General features: G+C 44.7%; 1 protein-coding gene across 7 annotated transcripts in view; it reads right to left on the reverse strand.

The window, feature by feature from the left end:
- Window positions 1–5,370: 5,370 nt before the first annotated feature.
- Window positions 5,371–26,909, reverse strand: part of lmo3 (LIM domain only 3) — a 53,828-nt gene continuing 32,289 nt past the window's right edge. For 6 of the 7 annotated variants that reach the window (XM_010898984.5, XM_020053134.2, XM_020053132.2 and 3 more), the window contains exons 3-4: window positions 17,558–17,683; window positions 5,372–7,242 (exon numbers count right to left, since the gene is read on the reverse strand). In XM_010898984.5, coding sequence (XP_010897286.1) covers window positions 7,137–7,242; window positions 17,558–17,683 — 232 coding nt within the window. In that variant the 3' untranslated portion in view covers window positions 5,372–7,136. Of the gene's footprint in view, window positions 7,243–17,557; window positions 17,684–26,909 lie in introns of all 7 variants that reach the window. The other variant, XM_010898983.5, reaches the window with a different exon arrangement.

A 26,909-nucleotide genomic window follows, 5' to 3' on the forward strand; every position in this document is an offset into this window, starting at 1 on the left:
ACATCTTTTGGATCGTAAGAGTACAGTCGTTAACCCTGGAGTAACAGCTACATTTCTAATCTAGTCCTCATGTAATCAACGCCACCTGATCCTCCCCAGCTGCCAAATGGATCGTCCCTTCTCCTTGTCTACAACTCCCCAGTAAGTCGATGTGAATCAGAATGCATTATCGCTTAACTTACCTGGTAACATAAGGGCAAACGAAAAGGGATATGTAAATTATATGGATCAGTCAGTGGGTACCCCAATAACAGGATAGCGTGGGGGGTACCCCAATAACAGAATAGCGTGGGGGTACCCCAATAACAGATTAGTGAGTTGGTACCCCAACAACCGAATGGAGTGAGAGTATACTGGTTAATTAAATTATGAATGCAAGTAGACCTACGCAGGGACTAAAAGGATAATGGAACCTGTCAACAACAAACAAAGAACAAAAACAACATGTGTGATGTGTTTATTATCTTGCTAAAGTTAATAGTGAGTAAGTTTAACCTCAAAAAATGAATGAAAACCAGTTGTTTACCCCTGATCTTCTTTTAAGTTCAACTTAATCTTGATGGATTGGTCTGATAGCAATGTTTCCAGAAGACTTCTGTGGATTTCCCTGGCAGTCGCTGACATTATGTCGGGAAGAAACAATCTGAATACCACGGACAAACATTCCTCAGAAAAAGCCTCTCCAGCTGTAAGCCAAACATCTGTCATCGATGGGACCAAACACAACGCTCCATTTATCACCACATAAGGAGATCCTGGCTGATCCATCTGAAAACTGGTTTGTCTTCTATCACTGATTTTTCTGATGAAGGCGTACAGGCCAAATTAATAAAATGTGCAATGTACATTTTTGTCTAATAACAGGGGCCTTGAGAAACAACATGGTTTCAGTCTATCTCGACCCCTGCGGAAATATCCCCGAATATAATGTACTTTAAACCAAACAGCTTGAAACAGTTGATGGTCTAAAACAGAGGCATCAAAATTACCCCTCAAGCCCAAACTGCCCTACAGAGACCTGGCTACAGCATCAGAGTCCTCCTAGTTCCCGCAATCATCATCTCTCCAATTACGTTCACTTGGCTGTTTTCTTTCTTTACCTTTTTATCTTTTTTATTTAGCCTAATGCGCTGCAGTTTATTGGTGCTACCAGTCCATAATCTCTGGATCAGTTACTGCTGAGAAGGAACATTACTACTTAGGCTGAAGTAATCTCCAGATCTGCTTCCCAAATCGCACCCCATTCCCTACTGAGAGCACTACATCTGACTGGTCACACCGAGCACGGCGCCGCCATTTTGGACGCGGCCCTGGAGCGGTGCGTTCTCAGCTGGGTTGCATAGTCAGAGCCATAACAGTCGAATCAGGAGCAAGAATACAAAAGTCCATTATCCCAGCCATAAGGAGCTAATGACCCAACAAGGGGGATATATCTTCCAGGCCCCTGTCTCCTGGATGGACCGGGCCTAAGGATAAGGTCTCATTAAGGCAGCCTTATCTAGTCCAGATAGCATTGGCATGTCGGCTAAGATCATTATTTTTGCCCCTGGAGCCGTTTTGCTGACAGAGATAGAGAAATAGATTGGGGAGGGTGGGGGGGGGGGGTGTATGGGTAGGCTAAGCGCTAACTGCGTGGTCATCGCTGGCTCAAGGAGGAAGACGCTAACGCTAGCTAACGATGCACAGCCTGGCAGGTAATGGGTTTTTTCTAAATGCTCCCAAGGACTGTTTGACATGAAGAGAAGGAGAACTGGGGGTGTTTTGAGTTTTTGGTTTAAACTTTGTTTTGTCTTTGTGCTTTGTTTGTCCTGCCTTGGCTGTCAGCACTACGTGAATGAGACGTTGCGTTTCATTTCGCCCTTCTCTCCACACACCACCCTAAAACAAATGAACGAACGCAAAACCGGTGATATTGTAACCATAATAAAAGTCTGTTTATTAAAGAAACACTGGCAGTGGGTCCACCAGTTCCCACCAACTTTGGTGAGGTTGCATATTTACAAACAGTATACAGCTGATTATTCTTATAGTGTTCACTTTCCACATATATCACTGACTATTAATTACATGCATGTTTATTGTCTATGTATATCACTGACTATTAATTACATGCATGTTTATTGTCTATGTATACCACTGACTATTAATTACATGCATGTTTATTGTCTATGTATAACCACTGACTATTAATTACATGCATGTTTATTGTCTATGTATACCACTGACTATTAATTACATGCATGTTTATTGTCTATGTATACCACTGACTATTAATTACATGCATGTTTATTGTCTATGTATACCACTGACTATTAATTACATGCATGTTTATTGTCTATGTATACCACTGACTATTAATTACATGCATGTTTATTGTCTATGTATACCACTGACTATTAATTACATGCATGTTTATTGTTTATGTATACCACTGACTATTAATTACATGCATGTTTAATAAGCTTGGTTATTAATGATATGGATGTTTATCCAGATATAAAAGTATACTTTCTTCTAATTTAGGTACTGTTAGTTTAATTTCAGATCCAGAAAAAAGGTTAACAGAAGTCATGTTTGTGCCTAGTGTTGCTTGCATAGTTTCTTATCCAGTAAAGGATTTCTTCATCAAAAAGCCACAGCCGAAATGTAGCAATAGACAAAAATGAGGATTATTAAATGGATCCTAAATGAGCATTATTTAATGGATCCTAAATTAGGATTATTGTTATACCTCACGATTCCTACGGAAAGATTTTCCATTCACCTTGAAAAACTGAAATGTTCACATGTCAATTAACCTAAGACTACAGTGAATGGTGCTTCCACTCTTCGCTTGCTGCCAGTCTGCACAACAACAAGAGAAACCTTGCCGAGACATATGCAGAACATATACAGAGCATCATTTCCACTGTGCCCTGGTGGTCCCGAGAACAAGTCCAAACTGGCACCAGGGACATCATGACGTTGCTTGTGCAGCTCCGCTGGTCTCAGTTCTCCTGGGTTCATTGCGACGTGATGTGTAGGGAGTGCTGGTGTCGGTGTTCGGGACGACCTACACAGTGTGTTTCGTCGCTGAGGGGGAGAGTGAACTAACGGGGATCACGTTTTTCACTGCGTCCCAAAAGGCACCTGGTTTTCTCTACCGGCATCACGACCAGCCGCTTCGTCCGGAACTTCAACCAGGACACCAGGGGGCGATCACTCGATGGAACGAAGAGCCATTTTGGAGGCCTCAGTCTGACCTTGTTGGAAGTAGTGGCGGACCATAATAACATACACATGTCAGCCATTAGCGAGATCCTTCCCTTTAGTTCCCAGGGACTCTGGGAATTTTTTTTGTGATGTTTGTGTGTGTGTATGTGGCGGTGTATGTACATTTAGTCCCTCCCTCTGTGTGTGTGTGTGTGTGTGTGTGAGTCAAATTTTGTGTGTTTGTGCGTTTCTGGGAGTTTCGGCTGTATCCCAAGCATGGTTCTCTGAGGGCTTGTTTACATGACGCTACATTTTCCAAGACGTATCAAATAAGACTTGAGACGCTAAATTATTTTGTTGTGTAAACTTGCAGATATCGATAGCTCGAGATGCCACCTTCCGAGATAGCGATAGATCCCCCCCGCCGGGGTTGCAAATGTGAAGACAATCGTGTTGGAACTTTATCAAGTTTGCATGCCATGTGCACACACATGACTTGAGTTTTCCCTGATGGACGGCCACAGTCCTGCGCGGTACGTCTCAATCCTGCCGGCGGAAACTGAAATGCTATGCAAATGATTATGCAAACCAAGATACGTTTATCTAGCTGTATATTATCTCTCTCGTAATGTAAATAAGCCCTGAGTGTTGCCATCAAGTAGGGGAGAAGACGTCCACCAGCTACAGTCTAATCACAGAGCTTCCCTCCTCTCTCTTTTATCCAGATAAGGAGAATTCAATTAGCCTAATTGGTCTGGAAATTACACTGTGGGTCCCAAATGGCACACTTTCCTTTTAAGTGCATTTCTGTTCTGCAGGTTCCTGTGAGCATGTAGTGTACAATGAAGGGATCAGGTTGGCATTTGGGACTCTGGCATGCATCTCTTTGTAACGCGATAACGATATAAAGGATATCTGCCTTTCTATCTGACGACTTTAAAGCCATATAGCTAATTACAGGCAATAACTTTCACCCAAATGTTTTACCTCCAACCGTCCGAATGTCTCTCAATTCAAACGCAGCTAATTAGTGGAGACACCACACAGGAATGATGGAACAGAGGAGATGCAGGGTAAGACTTGAAGATGGCTGAAGGCACCAAATTAAATGAGCATGTTTCTTCTATGTTCTTCTCAGATGTTTGACATAAACATTGTGGCAAAAGAAGGTCCAGTTCTTTCTGTTCGTATTGAAAAACGTGTAAGGATTTTTTAATAAAATGTTCCCCCAAATCTAACAGAAGAAAAACCTAAATGAATTGCATAACCTGGTGATGAAGATTACTTTTTTAAGAAAAATCTTTCCTGCCATCTTCCTTTTCTGTTTCTCTGCACAAAAATAAAAAGCAATTTTTACAAGGAGAGGAGAAAGACAACAAAGTACGGAGCAGGAGGAGAAAATGAACGCACTTCAGATCAATCATATATCAAATAGCGACTGTAGCACGGTCCACTGCTTAGGGTAATGGACAGAGAACTACTCAGTTCTGCTCTGCATCTAATACGCTCTTTGTGTGTGTGTGTGTGTGTGTGTGTATGTATTACTGCATATATGCGTGCGTTTCTCTGCAGGCTTGCATGTGTGTGTGTGTGTGTGTGTGTGTGTGTGTGTGCTTGCGTGACCATCTAATGCTGTGCCCTTGAGCTTTAGACACTTAACCTTAGCTGCTCCAGTAAACACCACAGGTCTTATAAATGGATATGTAAAGCAGGAACACTTAAAGTAAAAAGTGTAAAGTTTTCTTGGGTCTAAGCTCTTGGGTTGCTCCAGTCTATGGTGGAAATGTGGCACTGCCTGTAAACAGAAAACACCTGAAAACTCTTTATAGAACACTGTGAATGCTCAGAGGTCAGAGGTAAGCTACAAACATTCAACTGTAAAGGAAGCAACCTGATTCGAAGTGTACTTACAATACTTTACACTCACCTTAAAGTGAAACATTTCCATGTTCCTCTCACTGATAAGCCCACTACCTCTAACGTGGCAATATGATAAAGAGCTGCAAAGCCTGGGTTTGTTTGCATTTTTGCCCACTAACTGTTGGGGCTGTTAGGGGAGGGCAAACTGTTTTGGACAGTAAAGGGAAAAGTAACCACAGAGAGCTTTATGGCAGTTTGTAGAGAAAAGAAAAGCATTAACTACAAACTTTGTTAACACAATAAAACTGTATTACATTTGTGCTTAAAATTATTACAATACAGTATTTACAAGCTGTCGTTGTCTTTAAAAAAAAAAAAAAACATCATGCTGGATGACAGACAAAAAGAAATCCTTGTGCAATACCAAACAAAAATGAATATTTATTTGTATGTACAACCATGATATACAAATCAATGCTTTTTTTTTTTTCACTCACTATCATACATCCTGTTCAGATGTGTTGGTGTTGGTTAGCCTAGCCTAGCTGTTGCCTGTCTGCCTTGCAAGTAATGCTCTGAAGCATGGTTACTAAAACGGAAAGGACTGACCAAAGCTGCCGTTACGTGGTTATTATTTAGTCCTGTTGAATGGCCAGAGGTCAACAGCCAGAGGTCAAAAGCCAGAGGTCAACAGCCAGAGGACAACAGCCAGAGGTCAACAGCCAGAGGTCAACAGCCAGAGGACAACAGCCAGAGGTCAACAGCCAGAGGTCAACAGCCAGAGGTGACCTGCGGTGGGATTTACCGCCGGGCTGCCCTTCACAGGAAGGTTGTCTGTTGGCGATCAAGCTAGGTCGGTGCGTTTCCTTTCTCACAAAGACAATAGCCCAGAGTGACCAGTGGAGTCTTGATTTAAGGCAACGTGCATCCTCCCCATCTGACAGAAATACGCCGAACGGAAAGTGATTCTGTAAACCAGGCAAACATCGGACACGTCAAAACGTGAGCTGAAACAGCGATCGAAGAAGCGTTTGAAAGAATTCAAGTATCAGCATGTTTAAGAATTATATTAGGCCTTAATTCATTATTTAAGTGGGACTACAGGTGTTTAGTCAAAGCACTGACAGCTTATCAAACAAATCAAATAAATAGTGTACAAAAAAGTTACCAAACCCCCAGAAATGGAGCTCCCATAAAACCTCAAACCCTCCCCAGCACCTCCAGACCCAAGGCGGGTGAGGTCTTAACAAATGTAGGGACTCCAGCGAAACAAACCCACAATTGCCCTACAGTAAATCCCACGTCAGCGAGAGCTGCAGGACCGACAGTTTTTCAAGAGGAAGGGGTGGACGGAGCGAAACGAGGAGCTTCCCAGCACAGGCCAGCTCCATCAGGTGGGTCGTAGTCAGACTCATGTCGTTGTTGCTTCAGTTGAAAAGAGACAATGCCTCAGCCTGTGATCTGATGCTGACATGCTGTAGATCTTCAGCTCCCTCCCCTGTGATAGGCTTGGATGGGGTAGATGGACAGTCACATGACATCAGGTCCCTCCCCCTTGATAGGTTCGGATAGGGTAAATGGATAGTCACATGACATGGGTCCTGGCAGGGAGTCTAATGGATTTCAGCCACTAGGATCTTGATTGTTCTGGTTCTCTGTGATACACCAGAGAACATTTCATAGTTTAATGGAAGTTGGGGACAGGGGTGTAACTGTTAATGTCTCTTTTTGGGGAGATGGACAGATTCTGCAAGGCCAGTGTATGTTGGCTGGCAGGGGAAGAGGCAGCATACTTCAGAACACAAACAAACAAACAAACAAAAAACATATTTTTATTTACATGTAGTTCATTTAGACCTTGTAGGGGTCCTCGCCCTGACAACCCCTGGTCTCCATGGCAATTCTGTACAGCAGAGAAAGTGTCCCTTTAATGTCCCTTCAAGGTTGAAAGTTGGTTGTTGGATGGTTATATACACGTTAGGGATCCGAGAGGAAGAAGAGATGGTTGTAGTGCTTCTGGTGGTTCGCCCCCTTCTCCTCCTGTTTCAGCTCCTCTCCTTCGCCCGTCGCCCCCACACCCCACCTCAGCGAACCTGGGGGGCGTACCCCTCCTTCATCAACCCCTCTTCGTAGTCCGTCTGACAGAGGATCATGTTGTTCTTCAGGAAGAACTTATCTCCCACACAAAACCTAGAGAAACAGAGAGAGAGAGAGAGAGAGAGAGAGAGAGAGAGAGAGAGAGAGAGAGAGAGAGAGAGAGAGAGAGAGATTTTACTCAGGACCGTAAACAGCATCATTATCAGCACAGCTGAGCTGTAAGCTGCCGGTGGGAAACTACAGCCAGATCATGGTTTACACGTCTCTGCTGACCTCCCCCTCTGGCTCCACCCAAAGACACGTCCCAAATCCCCCTCTTCCCTAGAAGGCACTGCTATGTACTGATATTATCCCTCTCCTGTTGCCATTGACCTCCGGTCTGCATAACTTCACAGAGAGCCGTTTTAACAACAGTCCCATAGACCTCTCTCCCCACCTTGTCAACACTCATCCCCACCTTGTCAACACTCAACCCCACCTCGTCAACACTCATCCCCACCTCGTCAAAACACTCATCCCCACTTTGTCAACCCTCATCCCCACCTCGTCAACCCTCATCCCCACCTCGTCAACACTCATCCCCACCTCGTCAACACTCATCCCCACCTCGTCAACCCTCATCCCCACCTCGTCAACACTCATCCCCACCTCGTCAACCCTCATCCCCACCTCGTCAACCCTCGTCCCCTCGTCAACCCTCATCCCCTCGTCAACCCTCATCCCCATCTTGTCAACCCTCATCAACCCCCCCTCCCCCTACACCCATTTATTTTTCTGCCAGAGGGCTGCAGTCCCTTGACCTTTCACACGTGGACAGAGTGAAGATTGGACAGAGAGAGAAAGTGCTTCCCTCGTCGCCAAGCTGTCCTGGGGGCTTCTTATCTCTGAATGGGACTGTGTTTCCTGTGTTTTCTGGGTACCAGGGGACAGCAAACAGTGCAGAGTCTGAGGAGTTCCTTCATTTTTTCCCTGGGTCACTGTCCAAGACAAGGCTGAACCAGGCTGTCTCCTTCTCTCTCCTCTTCTCTTCGTCCCTTTTTCTCCTTCTTTGTCTTTCTCTTTCTCACTTCCTCCCTCCCCCCTCTCTCTCTTTCTCCCTTTCTCCCCATCTTTCTCTCTTCCTCCATTCATTTGTTCTTCAGTCTTGAATGTATTAGAAAGTTTGCCTTTCCTCATGTGCAAAAGACCCAACATCAGTGGTAGAGATGACTAGAGGGGCAGAGAAGCCAGGACTAATAGAGATTGTTACCTGGATTTAAAGGACTTTACCTCTAACTTCTAATGGAGTTAATAACAGGTGTTATCTGGAGTCTTGACATCTATAAATCCCCATTATCAACCAATTATTATTTTTCTAAATCAAATCGATTCCATTTGTATGTACTTAAGGGTTACGTTAGAGGGCTAGCTGTGGGGACAGAAAATGTTGTGTCACTTTGATCCTCTACAGTTGCTGAACTCTTCTGAAGCATTTCTGTTTTGCCAGCTCTGGAGCTCCGGTTGTTCTTTGCGGTTGTTCTTTGCGCTAAGGAATTTCACCACAGAGGTTTTAAATTGGCCAGGCTGGACACTCAGGCCAATCAGCCTAGCCGACTCTGCATCCATTAACCTGCTTCATGTACCATCAGCTAATTGTTCTCCATCCTGCTTGTTGACATGGCGATTAACACGAGTCAGAGCTCTGCTTAGCCTAATGGTGTCAGCATGCCCAATAAAAAACGTCTGCTTTAAATGATACACTATTTTCTGAGAATACATTAGTGTCCATCTCCTCTGACACCATGCCCCTTCCTTCCATCTCTCTCTCTCTACCTCCTCCTCATCATGCTGTCATCCCTCGCTCCCTCTCTCTGTTAATAGAATTCTTATTTTGTTAATTTACAGCCTTGTCTTTTGTGTTCCTCTCTTTTCATCTCATTTCCTCTCCTTTCACTCTTCTTGCTTCCTCACTCAATCCATGCGGGCAAATTATTTCTGCTCGGTGAAATGTCAACAGCCTGTGTGACATCAATAATTATGACATTACACTACACCCAGCAGAGGTGTGGCCAGACAATGACCTTGGCAGTGTCCTCAACAGCACCCTGTTCCCTAATAGTGCACTACTAGACATTTGGTGGTGGTCAAAGAATGGGTCTTACATAGGGAACAAGATACCATTTGGGACACAGTCCATCAATATTTGCTGTAACTATAGTAACCATATAGGACTCTGGTACAGTCTGCAGTAACTATAGTAATCATATAGGACTCTCGTACAGTCTGCAGTAACTATAGTAATCATATCGGTATCTGTATCAATCATGCTGCAACATTAACACAGCCCTAACACAGCATGAATACGATATTTGCAGAACCTTAACACAGCCCAAACATTACCTGAACACAGCGTTAACACAACATACAGTATACAGAACCTTAACATCACTCTAACACAACATGAACGATTATCACATGACTATCTATCAAGATTGTGCTGAGGGGGTGTGGGTGAGTTCCTCTTAGCAAGCTCTCTCTTTCTCCTTCCTTCTCACTTTATACTTCCTGTGTCCTTCTGTCTCCTTTTCCTCCTTCACTTTATCCTATATTAATTTATACTCCTTCTCCTCCTGTTTTTCTGCCTCTCGTTTTATACCTACATTTATTTTTACTTTCCATCGTTTCTATCCCTCTTTCTTACTTCTTTTATTTAGAGGTGACAGTGAATAATGAGTCTTAAGAGACCTATTTTTGTAGGAGGACAGGAGGAGGGCAAGAGGAGGGGGGGATGGATGGGGAGTAGGGCAGGAACGTAAAGGAGGAGAAATGGCTCCCACAGTTTCCACCGCCAACTGCTCCCACACTTAAAACATTGTTGTATCGGTACACAACCTGTTCTGCCCAATGACAGCGCAAGGAAAAGATGGAGGGATGCAGAGCGCGAGACGGAAAGAATGAGGGGGGAGGATGGAGGGAGGAGGAACGGGAAGAGAGAGAGAGGGAGGAGGGAGGGAGGCGCGGGAGGAGGGATGTGGTTGTAGCTACATACATAGTATACTTCTAACAGAGCGCTAACCTCCCAACGTCAGTAGGAGAGCACAGTGTAGTGAACAGTGAGCCATTTAGGACGCAGGCCAGGTCCAATAAATGAAGATACCAGGCAGGAGTGAAACAACACTCCATTTAACCCGTTAGCAGCAACTGAACCACCCGACCCACGAAAAGCAGCCGATGGACAACTGAAAACAACAAAAGTGTCAAAACAGTTTTAATTACATCAAACGGGCCTTTAAGTTCAAGTTTCCATATGTTTTTAATAGAGAAGGTGTTCCTGACTAGACTCCATCTGGACACACACACACACACACACACACACACACAAAGCTGCAGCCAATTGGTGTCACTCTCCTCTAACTTTGTCTTCAGTCCGGCTGCAGCCGGGAGACTATCCCCCTTATCAGCACTGACCTCCCCCTGCCCGGTCACCCCCCCCTGCCCTGTCATCCCATCTTGCTCTGTCACCCCATCCTGCCCTGTCACCTCCTCATCCTGCTCTGTCACCTCCCCATCCTGCCCTGTCACCTCATCCTGCCCTGTCACCTCCCCATCCTGCCCTGTCACCTCATCCTGCCCTGTCACCTCCCCATCCAGCCCTGTCACCTCCCCATCCAGCCCTGTCACCTCCCCATCCTGCCCTGTCACCTCCCCATCCTGCCCTGTCACCTCCCCCTGTACTGTCACCTCCCCATCCTGTACTGTCACCTCCCCCTGCCCTGTCACCTCCCCATCCTGCCCTGTCACCTCCGCCTGCTCTGTCACCTCCCCATCCTGCCCTGTTACCCCATCCAGCCCTGTCACCCCCCCGATCCAAGGCTGCAGTGCTACATTCCTCTCATCAGAGCATCCACGAGCTAGTGGTATCCCAAACGGACTCTTGCTCCCTACCTAGTCCCTACCTAGACCAGAACCCCATGTGTACTTTCTATTGGTGATGGGGGGGTCGGCGTGGGGGGGGGGGGCGGGGGCAGCCCTAGACCTTGTCCTCCAGCAGCCAGACTCATCAGGGGTAAATTGGGACAGTGGTGGCCTTGCAGGGATGGCCTGGTCTAGCTGATGAGCCTGGAGAGGAGAGGGACAACAGGCTTGTCGATTAGCTGCCTGTCTGTCCGTCCCCTGGGGCTGATCTGGGACTAAAGGCCTGCTGCAAGAGGGCGGGGGGCTGAGACTCAACCCTCCTTTCCTACTAACCACCTCTCTTTTACCGAAAACCCCTCGCTTCTATCACTCCCTCCCTTAACCCCCCCATCCCCGAGCTGACCCCCACCCCCCCCTCTTCATCCTCTGCCCCTGGCCAGAAGGGTGGGAGGACCGTTTCTCCCCTGATTGGACCAGACATATAAGGACTATTGGGCATGTTTCCCTGCTCAGTCAACAGACGCATGCTTTAACTGATATTTGCATGTCACAACACTGACGCATGTCCTTATGACTGGGTTAGTAGATGATCAGCCAACCACCCTTATGACTGGGTTAGTAGATGATCAGCCAAGCACCCTTATGACTGGGTTAGCAGATGATCAGCCAAGCACCTTTATGACTGGGTTAGCAGATGATCAGCCAAGCACCCTTATGACTGGGTTAGCAGATGATCAGCCAAGCACCCTTATGACTGGGTTAGCAGATGATCAGCCAAGCACCTTTATGACTGGGTTAGCAGATGATCAGCCAAGCACCTTTATGACTGGGTTAGTAGATGATCAGCCAAGCACCCTTATGACTGGGTTAGCAGATGATCAGCCAAGCACCTTTATGACTGGGTTAGCAGATGATCAGCCAAGCACCTTTATGACTGGGTTAGTAGATGATCAGCCAGGCACCCTTATGACTGGGTTAGCAGATGATCAGCCAAGCACCCTTATGACTGGGTTAGTAGATGATCAGCCAAGCACCTTTATGACTGGGTTAGTAGATGATCAGCCAGGCACCCTTATGACTGGGTTAGCAGATGATCAGCCAAGCACCCTTATGACTGGGTTAGCAGATGATGAGCCAGGCACCCTTATGACTGGGTTAGCAGATGATGAGCCAGGCACCCTTATGACTGGGTTAGCAGATGATGAGCCAGGCACCCTTATGACTAGGTTAGCAGATGATCAGCCAGACAATGTCTGAGCAGGGAAAAGCAACCTTCATTAGCTTCCTCCAGGACACCATTTTTTATCACCAATACTTCTGGCGAAGAGACAACCCACAGTTTGTTGATAAATCATAACTATCCTCTGAGACAAAAGGTAAAAAGGTCTGGTGATGCCGTCAGCCACTAGAGGGTCCTCGGCTCTGAATCCACCCACAGAAGGACCACAGAGACTCAGACACTGTAGACATTCTTAAGAGAGTGAGACTCTTAGCAAGTAAACAATAACAGTGTTCCAGATGTGGTCACAATACTAGAACCACAAACACGTATTCAATCCTACACCTACCTAAACATCAACTGCCATGGAAACATCAACAAGGCTGGGAAGGAGACAAAAATAATTGGGCCCGCTACGGCATTAAAAATAATATATAATATCACGTATTTGCAATTGTAAATTGACAATTATCCAAATCGACCATTCTACAAATACCCACCAATTATCCAAATTGACCATTCTGCAACTATCTAAAGGAAAGCGTAAGTCAAACACTCCATTAGAAATGGAGTAAGTTGCAGCGAGATACAGTACACTTCTGGGTTTTCAGGAGGGAGGTAATTGGAAACCTGGACACAGGGCTTTGGTGTCTGGTCAGTGGCCAAATCACAATGATCTGTAAAGTGGACTGGAGTAGAGCTCATATGGTCTGTAAACTACAATGAAGCAGAGCTCAGATGATCTGTAAACTGTAATGAAGCAGAGCTCAGATGGTCTCTAAACTGGACTGGAGTAGAGCTCAGAGGGTCTGTAAACTACACTAAAGTTGAGGTCAGATGGTCTGTAAACTACACTGGAGTAGAGCTCAGATGGTCTGTAAACTACACTAAAGTTGAGCTCAAATGGTCTGTAAACTACACTAAAGTAGAGCTCAGATGGTCTGTTAACTACACTAAAGTTGAGCTCAAATGGTCTGTAAACTACACTAAAGTAGAACTTAGATGGTGTGTAAACTACACTAAAGTAGAGCTCAAATAGTCTGTAAACTACACTGGAGTAGAGCTCAGGTGGTCTGTAAACTAGACTAAAGTTGAGCTCAGATGCTGTCTAAACTAAACAGGAGTAGAACTCAAGCTGACACACTGCAGGAGCCTGATGGAACACCTCATCCTACAACCCCATTTCCAAAAAAGTTAGGATGCTGTGAAAAAATAAAATAAAAACAGGCCGAAACAAGATCCAGAACTGCTACCGCCTTCACTGGGACCAAGCTCATTTAAGATGGACTGAGGTTAAGTAGAAAAATGTCCTGCGGTTTGACATTGTAATTATAATTTGAAATCATGGACACCACCTCCAGGCTAAAGAGGAGAGGGACCATCCGACTTCTTATCAGCACACAGTTCAAATGCCAGCATCCATGATGGTATGGGGGTGCATTAGTGCACATGACATGGGTGACTTCCACATCTGTGAAGGCACCATTAATGCTGAACAATACATACAGACTTTGGAGCAACATATGCTGCCATCCAGACAACGTCTTTTTCAGGGAAGTCATCTTCAGCAAGACAATGCCAAACCACATTCTGCATATATTACAACATCATGGCCCCGTGGAAAAAGAGCCTGGGTGCTCAACAGCCTGCAGTCCAGACTTGTCACCCATTGAAAACAGTTGGCGCATTATGAAACGAAAGATACGACAAAGGAGACCCCGAACTGTTGAGCAGCTGAAATCCTATATCAAGCAAGAATGGGAATACACTTCACTTTCAAAACTACAGCAATTGGTCTCCTCAGTTTCCTCAGTTTCTCCTCAGTTTCCAGAGAGCATATTGTTAAAAGAAGAGTTGATGCAACACAGCGGTAAACATGCCCCTGTCCCAACGTTTTTGAAATGTGTTACTGGCATCAAATTCAAAATCCAAAAACAATGAACAGTGAAATACCAACATCTCATGTTGCACCTTAGTGGTCGTGACTGTTGGTTCAGGTCTGCTGTGCTGGGCTTCAGAAGTCAGTGGGAACAGGCTGTCTGTCCGTGGCTTTCCGATTTGAGGCCTACAAAAGCAAAGAGGTGAGAGGGGTCCTGCTCCATGTCAGCGATTATGGGCAACCATTTTGGAAGAAGTAATTATTTGTGTCCTTGAGTTCTGATGCACATGACAGCCTCATGGAAGTTTGAATCCTTTTTCAACATATATTTGAAAAAAGAAATTGAGGCTCTCCAACAGAAACCTCAAACAATCCGATGCAGAGCAGACCTCAGTAACGTATTGATGTGTAATCTCTCCACAAGTGTCTGGTTCTGATTATCATAAAGCATTTGTCAGAACGATTTCGCTGTGATGTGGAGGGATATTAAAATATCTTGCCAGTGTTTGCAGAAGCTATGTGTGATACAGCCTATTAAAGACTCCTCTGCAAGATGAGGACAGCCATCACAGTCTTCTTTACACTAGTATAACAAATGGACACTTCCTGTATTTTTAATTCCTGTACATTAGATGTACTAATAAGCAAACAATTAAGTTCTCCAGACAAAGTGCGTGTGATGAAAATAAACACGTTAAGACGTCCCTGGAACTTCATGGTCCTTAGGACGGTTACAACATCCTGGAACGTCAAGGTCCCTAAAACACCTACAACATCCCTGGAATGACATGGTCCTCAGAACAGCTAGAACATCCCTGGAATGACATGGTCATCACATCAGCTACAACATCCCTGGAATGACATGGTCATCACATCAGCTAGAACATCCCTGGAATGACATGGTCTTCAGATCAGCTACAACATCCCTGGAATGACATGGTCCTCAGAACAGCTACAACATCCCTGGAATGACATGGTCTTCAGAAAAGCTACAACATCCCTGGAATGACATGGTCCTCAGAAAAGCTACAACATCCCTGGAATGACATGGTCCTCAGAACAGCTAGAACATCCCTGGAATGACATGGTCCTCAGAACAGCTAGAACATCCCTGGAATGACATGGTCCTCAGAACAGCTACAACATCCCTGGAATGACATGGTCCTCGGAATGTCCACAGTTTGCTGGGGTGCCTGTGCGTATCTTTGTGTGTGGTTTCTGTTTGTGTGCATGTGTGTGTTTCGACAGAGATAATGTCAAGTCACTTCACACTCTGACAAATGGATTATCCATCCATCCCATGATAGAGCGTTCTTGGTTTAGGAAACGAAAAAAGGAATGTGGTGGAGGTGGGAATTTGCATATCGTAGCGCATTCTCTCCCGTCATGTTCTAGTGTCTACCATCCGTCTTGCACTGACATAACGTCATCAATTTTCAACGTGTTCTAAATGGCATCCTATTCCCTATGTATTAGTACACAACGGTCCATATACTCTCTATGGCCCCTGTCGAAGTTGGTGCTCGGCAAACGGAATTCGGTAACATTTTGAGTGCAATTCGGTTAGTGCTTTTTCTTGTCTGTGAGGTGGGTGATACTATACAGGCATGGAATGGATAGGGCAGTGTTAGATGGAGTGTGTGGTTGTGTGTTGCACTCAGAGAACAAGACCTCTTGGTATTCTAAGGAGTGTAATCCACATGAATCAGTCATAAGAAGAACCCAATCCAAAAGCTCCAAAGACACAGAACAAGCCAGGAAACAAAGCCAAAAATAGTTGTTCAATGACTAGCAACTGAATGACCCAATTGCAGCTTTAGGGGCAGGACAGACTAAACATCTGATCAGCAGTACCGTCTATTGCATTCAGCAACTTGCCTAACCTAAAAAGAAAGATTTGCCCTCCGCTTAGATGGGTTTTAATGTGTGAGAGCACAGTGGGACTGAATCCTTAATGGCACCCTATTTCTTATTGAGGGGCCCTCATTTTGACCACTTCACTTTTACCAGGGGAACACAGGGTGTAGTCAAAAAAAGGAATAGGGTGCCATATGGGATGCAACCACATGGGCAGTCAAGGCCTGGTGTGATGAAGATTAGCTGACTGCTTGAATTAAGAGAGAATGGCTGCCGTGTGTGTGTGTGTGTGTGTGAGTTTGTGTGTGTGTGAGCTTGTGTGCGTTCTGAAGTGGCAAGACAATAATCTGGCACTAATTGTGCGTAACCGAACCCTTTGCTTGCCTTGCTTTCTGCCGTCACTGTGGAAAGAGTCCATCTGGGGTGTGCCTGAAAATGTCTTTGTCTATGTGGGTTCCATGCACAGTTAACCGTTAAACGCCTGCTAATTTACTACACCTGCTTTAACTGCAGGAATGAACGCACCTAGGCCAGTTGAGCGAAGCTGTGTATAATAGTCCATAATAGTTTCTCAAGACGTCGAAAATCCAGCTCATTTGGTTAAATGTTCTCGTTCTGGGTGTAAAGAAAACACCATAATGCTCTTATAATACCCTCACAATTTTACCAAAGAACCCAGAGAGACGTATAGTCACAAGTAATCCAAAGACTGGTTGAGAAGATACATTGTGTAAAGTGGAAGTGGTCTTTCTTCAGCCCTGGATTCAGATGGAGATTAAAGGGTTAATTTCAGGTGTGTTGTTGTTTATTTCACACAATTGCTCTTTGGCTTATCTTATTTTCTCACTCTGAAAGTCAGTGTATAAATATATTTAATTTTAGTTTTTGTGCAGGTCATCTCACAACCAGTGTGCAAACTTATCTCAAAATAAATGTTAACCTTTGCCTTACAGGCTAATGTTTAAATAACTCCATCCAGGTCAAAGCATCCTGCCCATTCTTCTGCAGCATGAATTCAAACATGAAAATGTGAATTTTCTAATGTAACTACACCACATTCATCTGGTACCATGTGATTACGTGGACAGATCCTTATCAAGCGCGTTGTGAGTTTACATCTTGCGTTCAAAATCAAATCAAAATGTGGAATTTTTAATAAATGTGAATGACACAGTGTATACTTTAGTCAGTGAATGTAAATGATAATTGCTTGTGCGTCTTAGCTGCTTGTTTGGTTACACAAAGTAGAATAAACAAAATGAATTCCTGTTAATATGGCACATTTGAGAATGTATTCAATGTACACCAAACCAAACAGGTTCCCTGATTCAGCAGGTGTGACACTGTTCCCCTACAGTTTAAATGACAAAATCGCCAGAAATCAGGGATCAGTGACACATCTCTATTAGAACTCCCTTCTTTTTAACTATTGGCGATAGGCTCAATCAAACCTGCAAATCAGACTGACACTTTATACCCACATTGTTACACCTCTACCCAACAAGCCCCCTCATTGGCTGAGGGGAGGCGATGGGGCGGGTAGTTATGTGGTCACGTACCTCTGATTGCAGAGCTGGCAGGCGAAGCAGTCGAGGTGATAGACGTTCTCTTTGGCCCGCATCACCATCTCAAACGCTGGGATCAGCTTACTGCAGGCCGCACAGTTCCCAGTAACTCCGAACAACCTGAAGGCCGGAGAAAAGGCACAGTCAAAACAGGACACTTCATATGCTATATCACAGAGACAGGCCTGTCAAAACAGGACACTTCATATGCTATATCACAGAGACAGGCCTGTCAAAACAGGACACTTCATATCCTATATCACAGAGACAGACACGGTCACAAATGACACTTCACATCTGACATCACATACTACATCAGAAAGGGGGGCTGTAGAAAAGGCACAGTCAAAACAGGGACATGGTGACATAATGACTTAGTTGAGAACTATTAAAATAGACTAGGTGTAAGGACTATTAAAAAAGACTTACTGTATGGACTACTAAAATCAACTTAGTGTATGCGCTTGTAAAATAGACTTAGTGTTAGCACATCTACATAGACTTAGTTGAGGACTATTGTAATAGACTTAGTTGAGGACTATTGTAATAGACTAAGTTGAGGACTATTGTAATAGACTAAGTTGAGGACTATTGTAATAGACTTAGTTGAGGACTATTGTAATAGACTTAGTTGAGGACTATTGTAATAGACTAAGTTGAGGACTATTGTAATAGACTTAGTTGAGGACCTTTGTAATAGACTTAGTTGAGGACTATTGTAATAGATTAAGTTGAGGACTATTGTAATAGACTTAGTTGAGGACTATTGTAATAGACTTAGTTGAGGACTATTGTAATAGACTTAGTTGAGGGCTACTAAAATAAACTTAGTGTTAGGACTATTAAAATAGACTAGGTGTATGGACTACTAAAATAGACTTAGCATTAGTACTATTAAAATAGACTAGGTATAAGGACTAGTAAAACAAACGTTTGTGTTGGGACTATTAAAACAGACTTAGTGTTAGGACTATTAAAATGGACTAGGTGTATGGACTACTAAAAAGACTTAGTGTTGGCACTAGACCCTTCAAGTCTGCTCAAATAGACTTGAAGGGCTCAGTATAAAAACTAAGGAAGGGGTTTCTTCTTTGGAAATATCAGACAAGTCTACAAACCCTAACATGGATTAGAGTTGACTACAGTGATGAAGAGTAGGGTAATAGAAATAACAGGACTACAGTGATGAAGAGTAGGATCATAGAAATAACAGGACTAGAGACGACAGCAGAATGACTGAACTGCCCAGGGAGTAGAATGTCTTCTTATTCCTAATATCCTCCTGCCCCGCCATTCTCTCCATCTCTGTCTCCATCTCTCCTTCTGTCTCCATCTCTGTCTCCATCTCTCCTTCAGTCTCCACTCTCTGTCTCTATCTCTCCTTCTGTCTCCATCTCCCTGTCTCCATTTCTCCTTCTGTCTCCATCTCTCTGTCTCCATTTCTCCTTCTGTCTCCACTCTCTGTCTCCATTTCTCCTTCTGTCTCCATCTCTCCTCTCCCCCACCATCTCTCCCACAACTTTCTCCCCTTTCTCTCTCCCCACTCTTTCTTCCTCCTCTCCGTCCTCTTCTTGCTCCAGGTATTTTGACATGTCTGCTTTCCAAATGGCAACATATCCTCCATAGACCCTCTGGTAAAAAGTAGTGCCCCATGAAAGGAACAGGAATCCATTTGGAACGCAGTTGAGTGTTCATTAGGGACTCATGGCCGTTTCTCCAACATACTGTGGCCTGGGCGACTGAGACTGACTCGCAGAAAATATCTGATAACGAAATCATATAACAAAATAAACTATTAGGCGAATGACCAACTTGTTCAGCCACTTCTAGCCCCAGAGGGCTGGCGCGCGGGGTTGTTAAAATGATACAACTGCATGTCACTCTCTCCACTCCACTGTGAAAGATCCATGTCTGATGAACGATTTGAGAGATTCAGCAGTGTTGTTTATTAACCTTCAAAGAGTCTGACTGAGTCCCAAATGATCCTCTGGTAGCGCACCTCTTTCATCTGGGGGGTGGGGGGGTGGGGGGGGTGGGGGGGGTGGGGGGGGGTGGGGGGGGTGGGGGGGGCGACAAGCTATGTTTGCTGGAGGCAGAAAGGAAAAGCAAAGATAGACTGTTGTCTTCTGACAGGTCTACCATACACATTTGGAAACAATGAGGACAGTATATCTACTGTAGGGTTCTAGATCCATCACTAACTGAAGGAGAGGACATCTGCTGTAGGGTTCTAGATCCATCATTAACTGAATAAAGGTGTTTCTACTGTAGGGTTCTAGATCCATCATTAACTGAAGGAGAGGACATCTGCTGTAGGGTTCTAGATCCATCATTAACTGAATAAAGGTGTTTCTACTGTAGGGTTCTAGATCCATCATTAACTGAAGGAGAGGACATCTGCTGTAGGGTTCTAGATCCATCATTAACTGAATAAAGGTGTTTCTACTGTAGGGTTCTAGATCCATCATTAACTGAAGGAGAGGATTTCTACCATACAATTCAAGATCACTAACTGAACTGAAAATAAAATACAGAGGTTTAAACCTCAATCCATTAGATCAGATGAAGTCGGTTTAATTAAAATAATTATGCGTTTCTAGTATGAGCGACAGTCTAATTTTAGAATAGTGTTATCTCGTCTTCGGTCGTTCCTATCGTCTGTTGCCTGGAGCCCAAGGCACAAGATAGATGATAGGGTTTCTTACCGAACCAAGACTTCTCCACAATTGATCTAAAAAAATATGTTTTAAATGAGAATGGAGATAGGACAGATTTGGGGTCAGATAATGAGAATGAGTTTGGAGTGTATATTCCACTGTTACGGAAGTCTGAGAACTTCCACAGGCTTGAGTTTAGTACAGAGAGATGCAAAACAGCATGTTCTATGATGCTGTGGCTCATTATATATGTAAATGTGTCACAAGTGTGACGCTGGTTTGCTTTAACATATTGTGGACGCATTAGGATAAATCAATGGTGATAAACCTGTAGGTTTCAACCGTGAATACCCATCGGCCGTGAAAGCTAAGTTCATACTCTATATCATGGGCATGGCAATTATATATTATTTTACTGTTCTATTTACTTTGGTAAGTGGTTTGTAATAGCAACAAGGCCCCTCAGGCATATGTGGTGTATTTATTTATGTATGTGATATTTTGTAGGATAAAATGCCACAAATACCATAACACTTGTACCTTACTACTTATATGTAAAAACCACTCAAGTTGTGATATATACCAGAGACATTTTAACAATGAATGCGCCCAAGGCTGTGTCTGATGAATGATGTAAGATATTCGTGTATATAAGCGATGTTTTAAAGCTTTTTGCCTGTCAGCTTAAATCAAAACAGTGTTCAGTTTCACAAATCACAGGTGTCTGTCGCTGTTCTTCTCTCATCTCTTGCAAGTTTAAGTTGGCCAGCTAGACCTCCGGAAAGGAAGACTGTCACTCTGTTTTACTTGGAGAAATTCAGAATAGGGCCTTTCACATTTTTTGTTAGCACATCTTAGTGTGTTAGTTTGCATGTGTCCCTGTGTAAGTGTGTACGTGTGAGAGATAGAGTTTCCTTTTATATTGAATAGACTGGTTTGCATAGCGACAGGATGAAGGAAAACATATAAGACCAGGAAGTGAATCTACTAAGGTACTTTAATCACAGATAAAAGTTAATGGAGAGGAGGCACCTTACAATATTTCCATATTCGTTGAAGAGTCTTTTCAATTTACATAATACCTAGATAAAAGAGTCTTTTCAATTTAGATACTACAGAGGTTAAAAGTGTCTTTTCAATATATAAACTATGTAGATTAAAGAGTCTTTTCAATTTATATACTATGTAGATTAAAGAGTCTTTTGAAAAGTGTCAAAGTTTGGTACGTTTGACCAAACAGACATGAACTACACTCTCCACAGTGAACAGCAAACAGAAACATGCATTCAAAACGAATACAAATCCCTTTTCTCCGTCCGTTCTCCACCTCTCCCCCATCCAGCCACTGGACAGGATTCTGCGTAACTCAGTCACCCAGTGGTGAAAAAGCCATTTGAGCCATCAACAGGTTTATTTCATACAACCCAGTAACTGCAAAAGGTGGCGTTGCTTCAGTGTCTCCGACTACGTTTGTACTTGTAGCTCACTGTCATCTGGCATCTCCATCCAAACACAGTTGGACTCATCCATTGTTCATACTGTGGACTGTCGAACAACTGGACGCCTCAGGGACAATAATGGTCTTGTGTATTTGAAATGCCAGAACCTCTGAGTCATTTCTGCTTCCTGTCCAGCCCTACTCATCCAGGCAGCACCGCCTGCTCCAAAAGGATGGAGACGGGTCACCCCTACAGAGTAGCTTGGCCCGAGTGTCCCAAACGGGTCCTTATTCCCTATTCAGAGCACCGCCTTCAACCGGAGATGGTATGCTGTGATCTTCAACCCTCCAGTGAGACAGGACCACAGATCCAATTGGATACCGTGACATTGGGGTTAGGAGAAAGAAGGGCATAAAAAATACATGTTTAAGTAGTGTATATAAATATATACAGGAAAAGATTTAAGAGCCTTACACAGGGCAGTGTTTCCCAAACATTTTTATCTACTGAACCACCAGCTGAGGTCCCTCCTTACATTCATTTCACCAGTCAGCTTTTAGTCACATGAGCCTTTTCTTGAGTCCCCATGTAGATACACCAGGTACCCCCAAGGGTCCTAGTATCCCAGGTTGGGAGCCGCTGACATAGGGGATGGGCTGCCATTTTGGATGCATGTTGGGCTTTGTTTTAGGGTCCGCTGGGCTGAAGATAGAAGCCTTTTGGAATCATTTAATTGGTGGCTGTTTTCCTCTCAGCAAATAGGTGCCATTCAACCGTGTTGGCTGTTTCTCACAAACACAGACACAGACTGTACCATACCGTAGCGTACAGAGCAGAACAGTAATGTAACATCCAGTCGAATGCCTTTGGCTGAAACGCAGTACTGTTACAGCTTTCTGTTTCTGCATTCTCTTTCAGAGTCTCATTCTGAGGGGGCATGAATTTAAATGTCCTCTTTAAATATTCATGCTATTTTGTCAGCCGTCGAGCTGCTGCCTGAGTCAACTCCTCCACTGAACATACAGGGTGTCATTCTGCTCTCCTAGACTCACAGGCGCTCATCCAGTCACCCAGCCAGTCAGCCAACCAGTCACCCAGTCAGTCATCCAACCAGTCACACAGTCAGTCATCCAACCAGTCACACAGTCAGTCACCCAACCGGTCACCTAGTCAGCCAAAGTAAGTAAGTCAGTCAAACAGTCAGTCAGTTAAACAGTCAGAGAGTCAGTCAAACAGTCAGTCAGTTAAACAGTCAGAGAGTCAGTCAAACAGTCAGTCAGTCACCCGGTCAGTCAGTCATTCCTTGGGATATCAGCCTTCTAGATGTAGAATAACATCAGCACCAGTCATACATAGGGAGAATAAATATATTAGACATGTATATATTTATTACCAATTATATTCTGTTGTTGAAACCAGAGGGGCCTTGGGTTACAATGACACCAGACCAGCCCAGCGCGGGGGCGTTGTTGTCTGGGTGTCAGAGTGTGCCTTTGAATTCATTAGGTGTTGTGGGAGTGGACCATGCTGTTTAATTTGCCTCCTCCCTTGGGAGTCATTATCCTCCCGTGCATCAAGCTGCTGGAGCGCATGAGGAAAAGTGGCAGGTACGCTCCATCCATCTTCCACCTCTCCCTCATCCATCCTCCACCCTTTCTTTCATCCACCCTTCACCTCTACCTCCCTACGTCTATCCTCCACATCTCCCTCCATCCTCCACCTCCCCCTCATCCATCCTCCCTCCGTCCTCCACCTCTCCCTCCCTACGTCTATCCTCCATTCCTAACTCTGTCCATCCTCCACCTCTCCCTCCCTCCATTGTCCACCTCTCCCTCCCTCCCTCCATCTTCCACCTCCCCCTCATCCATCCTTCATCCGTCCTCCACCTCTCCCTCCCTCCATCCTCCACCTCCGCCTCCGCCCATTCATCCAGAGGGAGGAGCAGTCTGGTATTTGTAGTTACTGGTGCAGTATGGGTAATGTAGTCACTTGTGCCGTATGAGCAGTGTATTTGCCAGTGAAATAGGAGCCAAATAGTTACTGGTGTATCATGGGTAGTGTAGTTATTGGTGAAGTATGAGCAAATCTCTGAAGACTGCTATTAATGTTGTCTAACTGTCATAAGATCTACACTGTAGGAGGCACCTAGAATTTTTTTTTAAATTAGTGGCTATGATAATGATCTACTGTATATTCTAGCTGTCAGCACTATACAGCAGACATTTAATTATAATTATATTTATTTATATTTATTTATTAACTTCACTTAAAACAGTTTAGGACTGTGTATTATGTATTGTTTAGATAATTAAGTGTATCTGCTGTTTTGCACAACAGATCTTTCATGAAAAGGTCCTATGCAATATTGCTGCAAACAATCAGTGTGGTAAATAACACACTTGTTAACACACTTGTTTACAATAACACACGTTAGTTCAGACTGATTCTAAAACAGAATATTTCCTTCACTGGAAAAGTCTGATAATGCACCAACAACAATTTTACAGGCGTCCGACAAGGGTGTCCATGACTGAGGCCAGAATCCCCCGAGAAACCCATTCCCATGTACGGACATTTCTACAAGCACATCTGGGAAAAGTTTTTAGTGATCTAATTGTATTTCCTCTGAGTGAGTAAAACCCTAAGTGAAAATTTCCAAATTGGCCCCAACAAGGTCTCAGGTGTGAATGGGGAGCAGGTGTGTTAAATTTGGTGTTATCGCTCTCACTATTCCTCATACTGGTCACTGGAAGTTCAACATGGCACCTCATGGCAAAGAACTCTCTGAGGATCTGAAAAAATTTATTGTTGCTCAACATAAAGATGGCCTAGGCTATAAGAAGATTGCCAAGACCCTGAAACTGAGCAGCAGCACGGTGGCCAAGACCATCCAGCGGTTTAACAGGACTGGTTCCACTCAGAACAGGCCTTGCCATGTTCGACCAAAGAAGTTGAGTGCACGTGCTCTGCGTCATTTCCAGAGGTTGTCTTTGGGAAATAGATGTATGAGTGCTGCCAGCATTGCTGCAGAGGTTGAAGGGGTGGGGGTCAACCTGTCAGTGCTCAGACCATACGCCACACACTGCATCAAATTGGTCTGCATGGCTGTCGTCCCAGAAAGAAGCTTCTTCTAAAGATGATGCACAAGAAAGCCTGCAAACAGTTTGCTGAAGACAAGCAGACTAAGGACATGGATTACTGGAACCATGTGCTGTGGTCTGATGACACCAAGATAAACTTATTTGGTGCAGATGGTGTCAAGCGTGTGTGGTGGCAACCAGTGTGTCTTGCCACAAGTGTGTCTTGCCTACAGTCAAGCATGGTGGTGGGAGTGTCATGGTCTGGGGCTGCATGAGAGCTACATTTCATGAATGCCAACATGTACTGTGACATACTGGAGCAGAGCATGATCCCCTCCTTTTGGAGACTGGGCCCCAGGGCAGTATTTCCAACATGATAAGGACCCCAAACACACCTCCAAGACCTCCACTGCCTTGTTAAAGAAGCTGAGGGTAAAGATGGCCAAGCATGTCTCCAGTGCTAAACCCTATTGAGCATCTGTGGGGCATCCTCAAATGGAAGGTGGGGAAAGCAAGGTCCTTAACATCCACTAGCTCCGTGATGTCATCATGGAGGAGTGGAAGAGGACTCCAGTGGCAACCTGTGAAGCTCTGGTGAACCCCATGCACAAGAGGGTTAAGGAAGTGCTGGTGGCCACACAAAATATTGACACTTTGGGCCCAATTTGGAAATGTTCACTTAGGGGTGTACTCACTTTTGTTGCCAGCGGTTTAGACATTAATGGCTGTGTGTTGAGTTATTTTGAGGGGACAGCAAATTTACACTGATATACAAGCTGTACACTCACTACTTTACATTGTAGAAAACTGTAATTTCTTCAGTGTTGTCACATGAAAAAATATAATCAAATATTTGCAAAAATGAGAGGGGTGTACTTGTGAGATACTGTATATATTACGCTTCACTAATTCAATCTGGATTGATTGAACTGAATAAAACAACCTATAAAACAATCTAGATGCAGAATCCTCTTTTTGGCCGGGGTTTTACCTGTCATTCCAGAAGTAAAATCCTTTTTGTAGCCTGGGTTTTACCTGTCATTCCAGAAGCAAAATCCTTTTTGTGGCCTGGGTTCTATCTATCATTCACCTGCTTGGCTATTCCAAGAACATCACAAAACATCAAGGGCAACAAATTAACCGTTACTCTGTTCCAAAAGGCTAATCTGTTTTTTGGGGTGGAGGGAGAGAAAGAGAGGGGGAACAAATAGAGCAAAGAATGAATGATAACACCCCCACCTCCAGAGTCCCCCCCCCTCCCTATCCCTTTCCTCTCCATCCCTCTATCCAGGCCATCCCCGCCTCCTGGCTTCAATCGCTCCGGCCCCAGCGTGCATTCATCAGCTGCTGAATTAGAATGTGTTTCCTCACAAGCCATTGATCAGGGGCCTATTACCAGCTGATGACAGTTAATTACCCACTACATTAACCAGGCAGACCCAGCGAGTGGCGGGGAAGAGGCACGGAGCGGCTCCCCCTGACATCAGTCAACATGATGTATGAAGAGAGTTCAGAAATACACGTCCATTCCTTCGTCATTACACCCCTCTGTGTGTGTGTGTGTGTGTGTGTGACAGAAAACCCTCCCCCTTCCTGGGCATCCTCTCAGGAAAAATCGATGGCAATCTGCATAATTACAGGCCCAGGGTTAATAACAGACAAATTATTTGATGCAACTCAACAGCGTAGCTAGAACAGGCTGAGAGGGTGTTACCAGGAAGCAAGGCCAGCCGGAAAGAGGGGGGGGCAACAGCCGGACCAGCCGGAAGGAAGGGTGGCAACGGCCACATCAGCCGGAAGGAAGGGGTGGCAACAGTCAGACCAGCCAGAAAGAGGGGGGGGGCAACAGCTAGACCAGTCGGAAGGAAGGGGTGGCAACAGTCAGACCAGCCAGAAAGAGGGGGGCAACAGCCAGACCAGCTGGAAGGAAGGAGGGGGGGGTCAACAGTCACACCACCCGGGGGGGGTCAACAGCCGGACCAGTCGGAAGGAGGGGCAATAGCTGGACCAGTCAGTAGGAGTGGGGGGGAACAGCCGGACCAGCCAGGAGGTGGGGCGTCGAGCGAGCCAGCCTGTTTGAGGTAACCGATACACTGTGGACACACAGGGCTTCAACCTACCAGCAGGGGGCAGGAGCCTTTTCTAAAATACAGAGAATTTTCATTTGCAG

The sequence above is a fragment of the Esox lucius genome, chromosome 14 (genome assembly GCF_011004845.1).
Source record: "Esox lucius isolate fEsoLuc1 chromosome 14, fEsoLuc1.pri, whole genome shotgun sequence".
NCBI classification, from domain to species: Eukaryota; Metazoa; Chordata; class Actinopteri; order Esociformes; family Esocidae; genus Esox; species Esox lucius.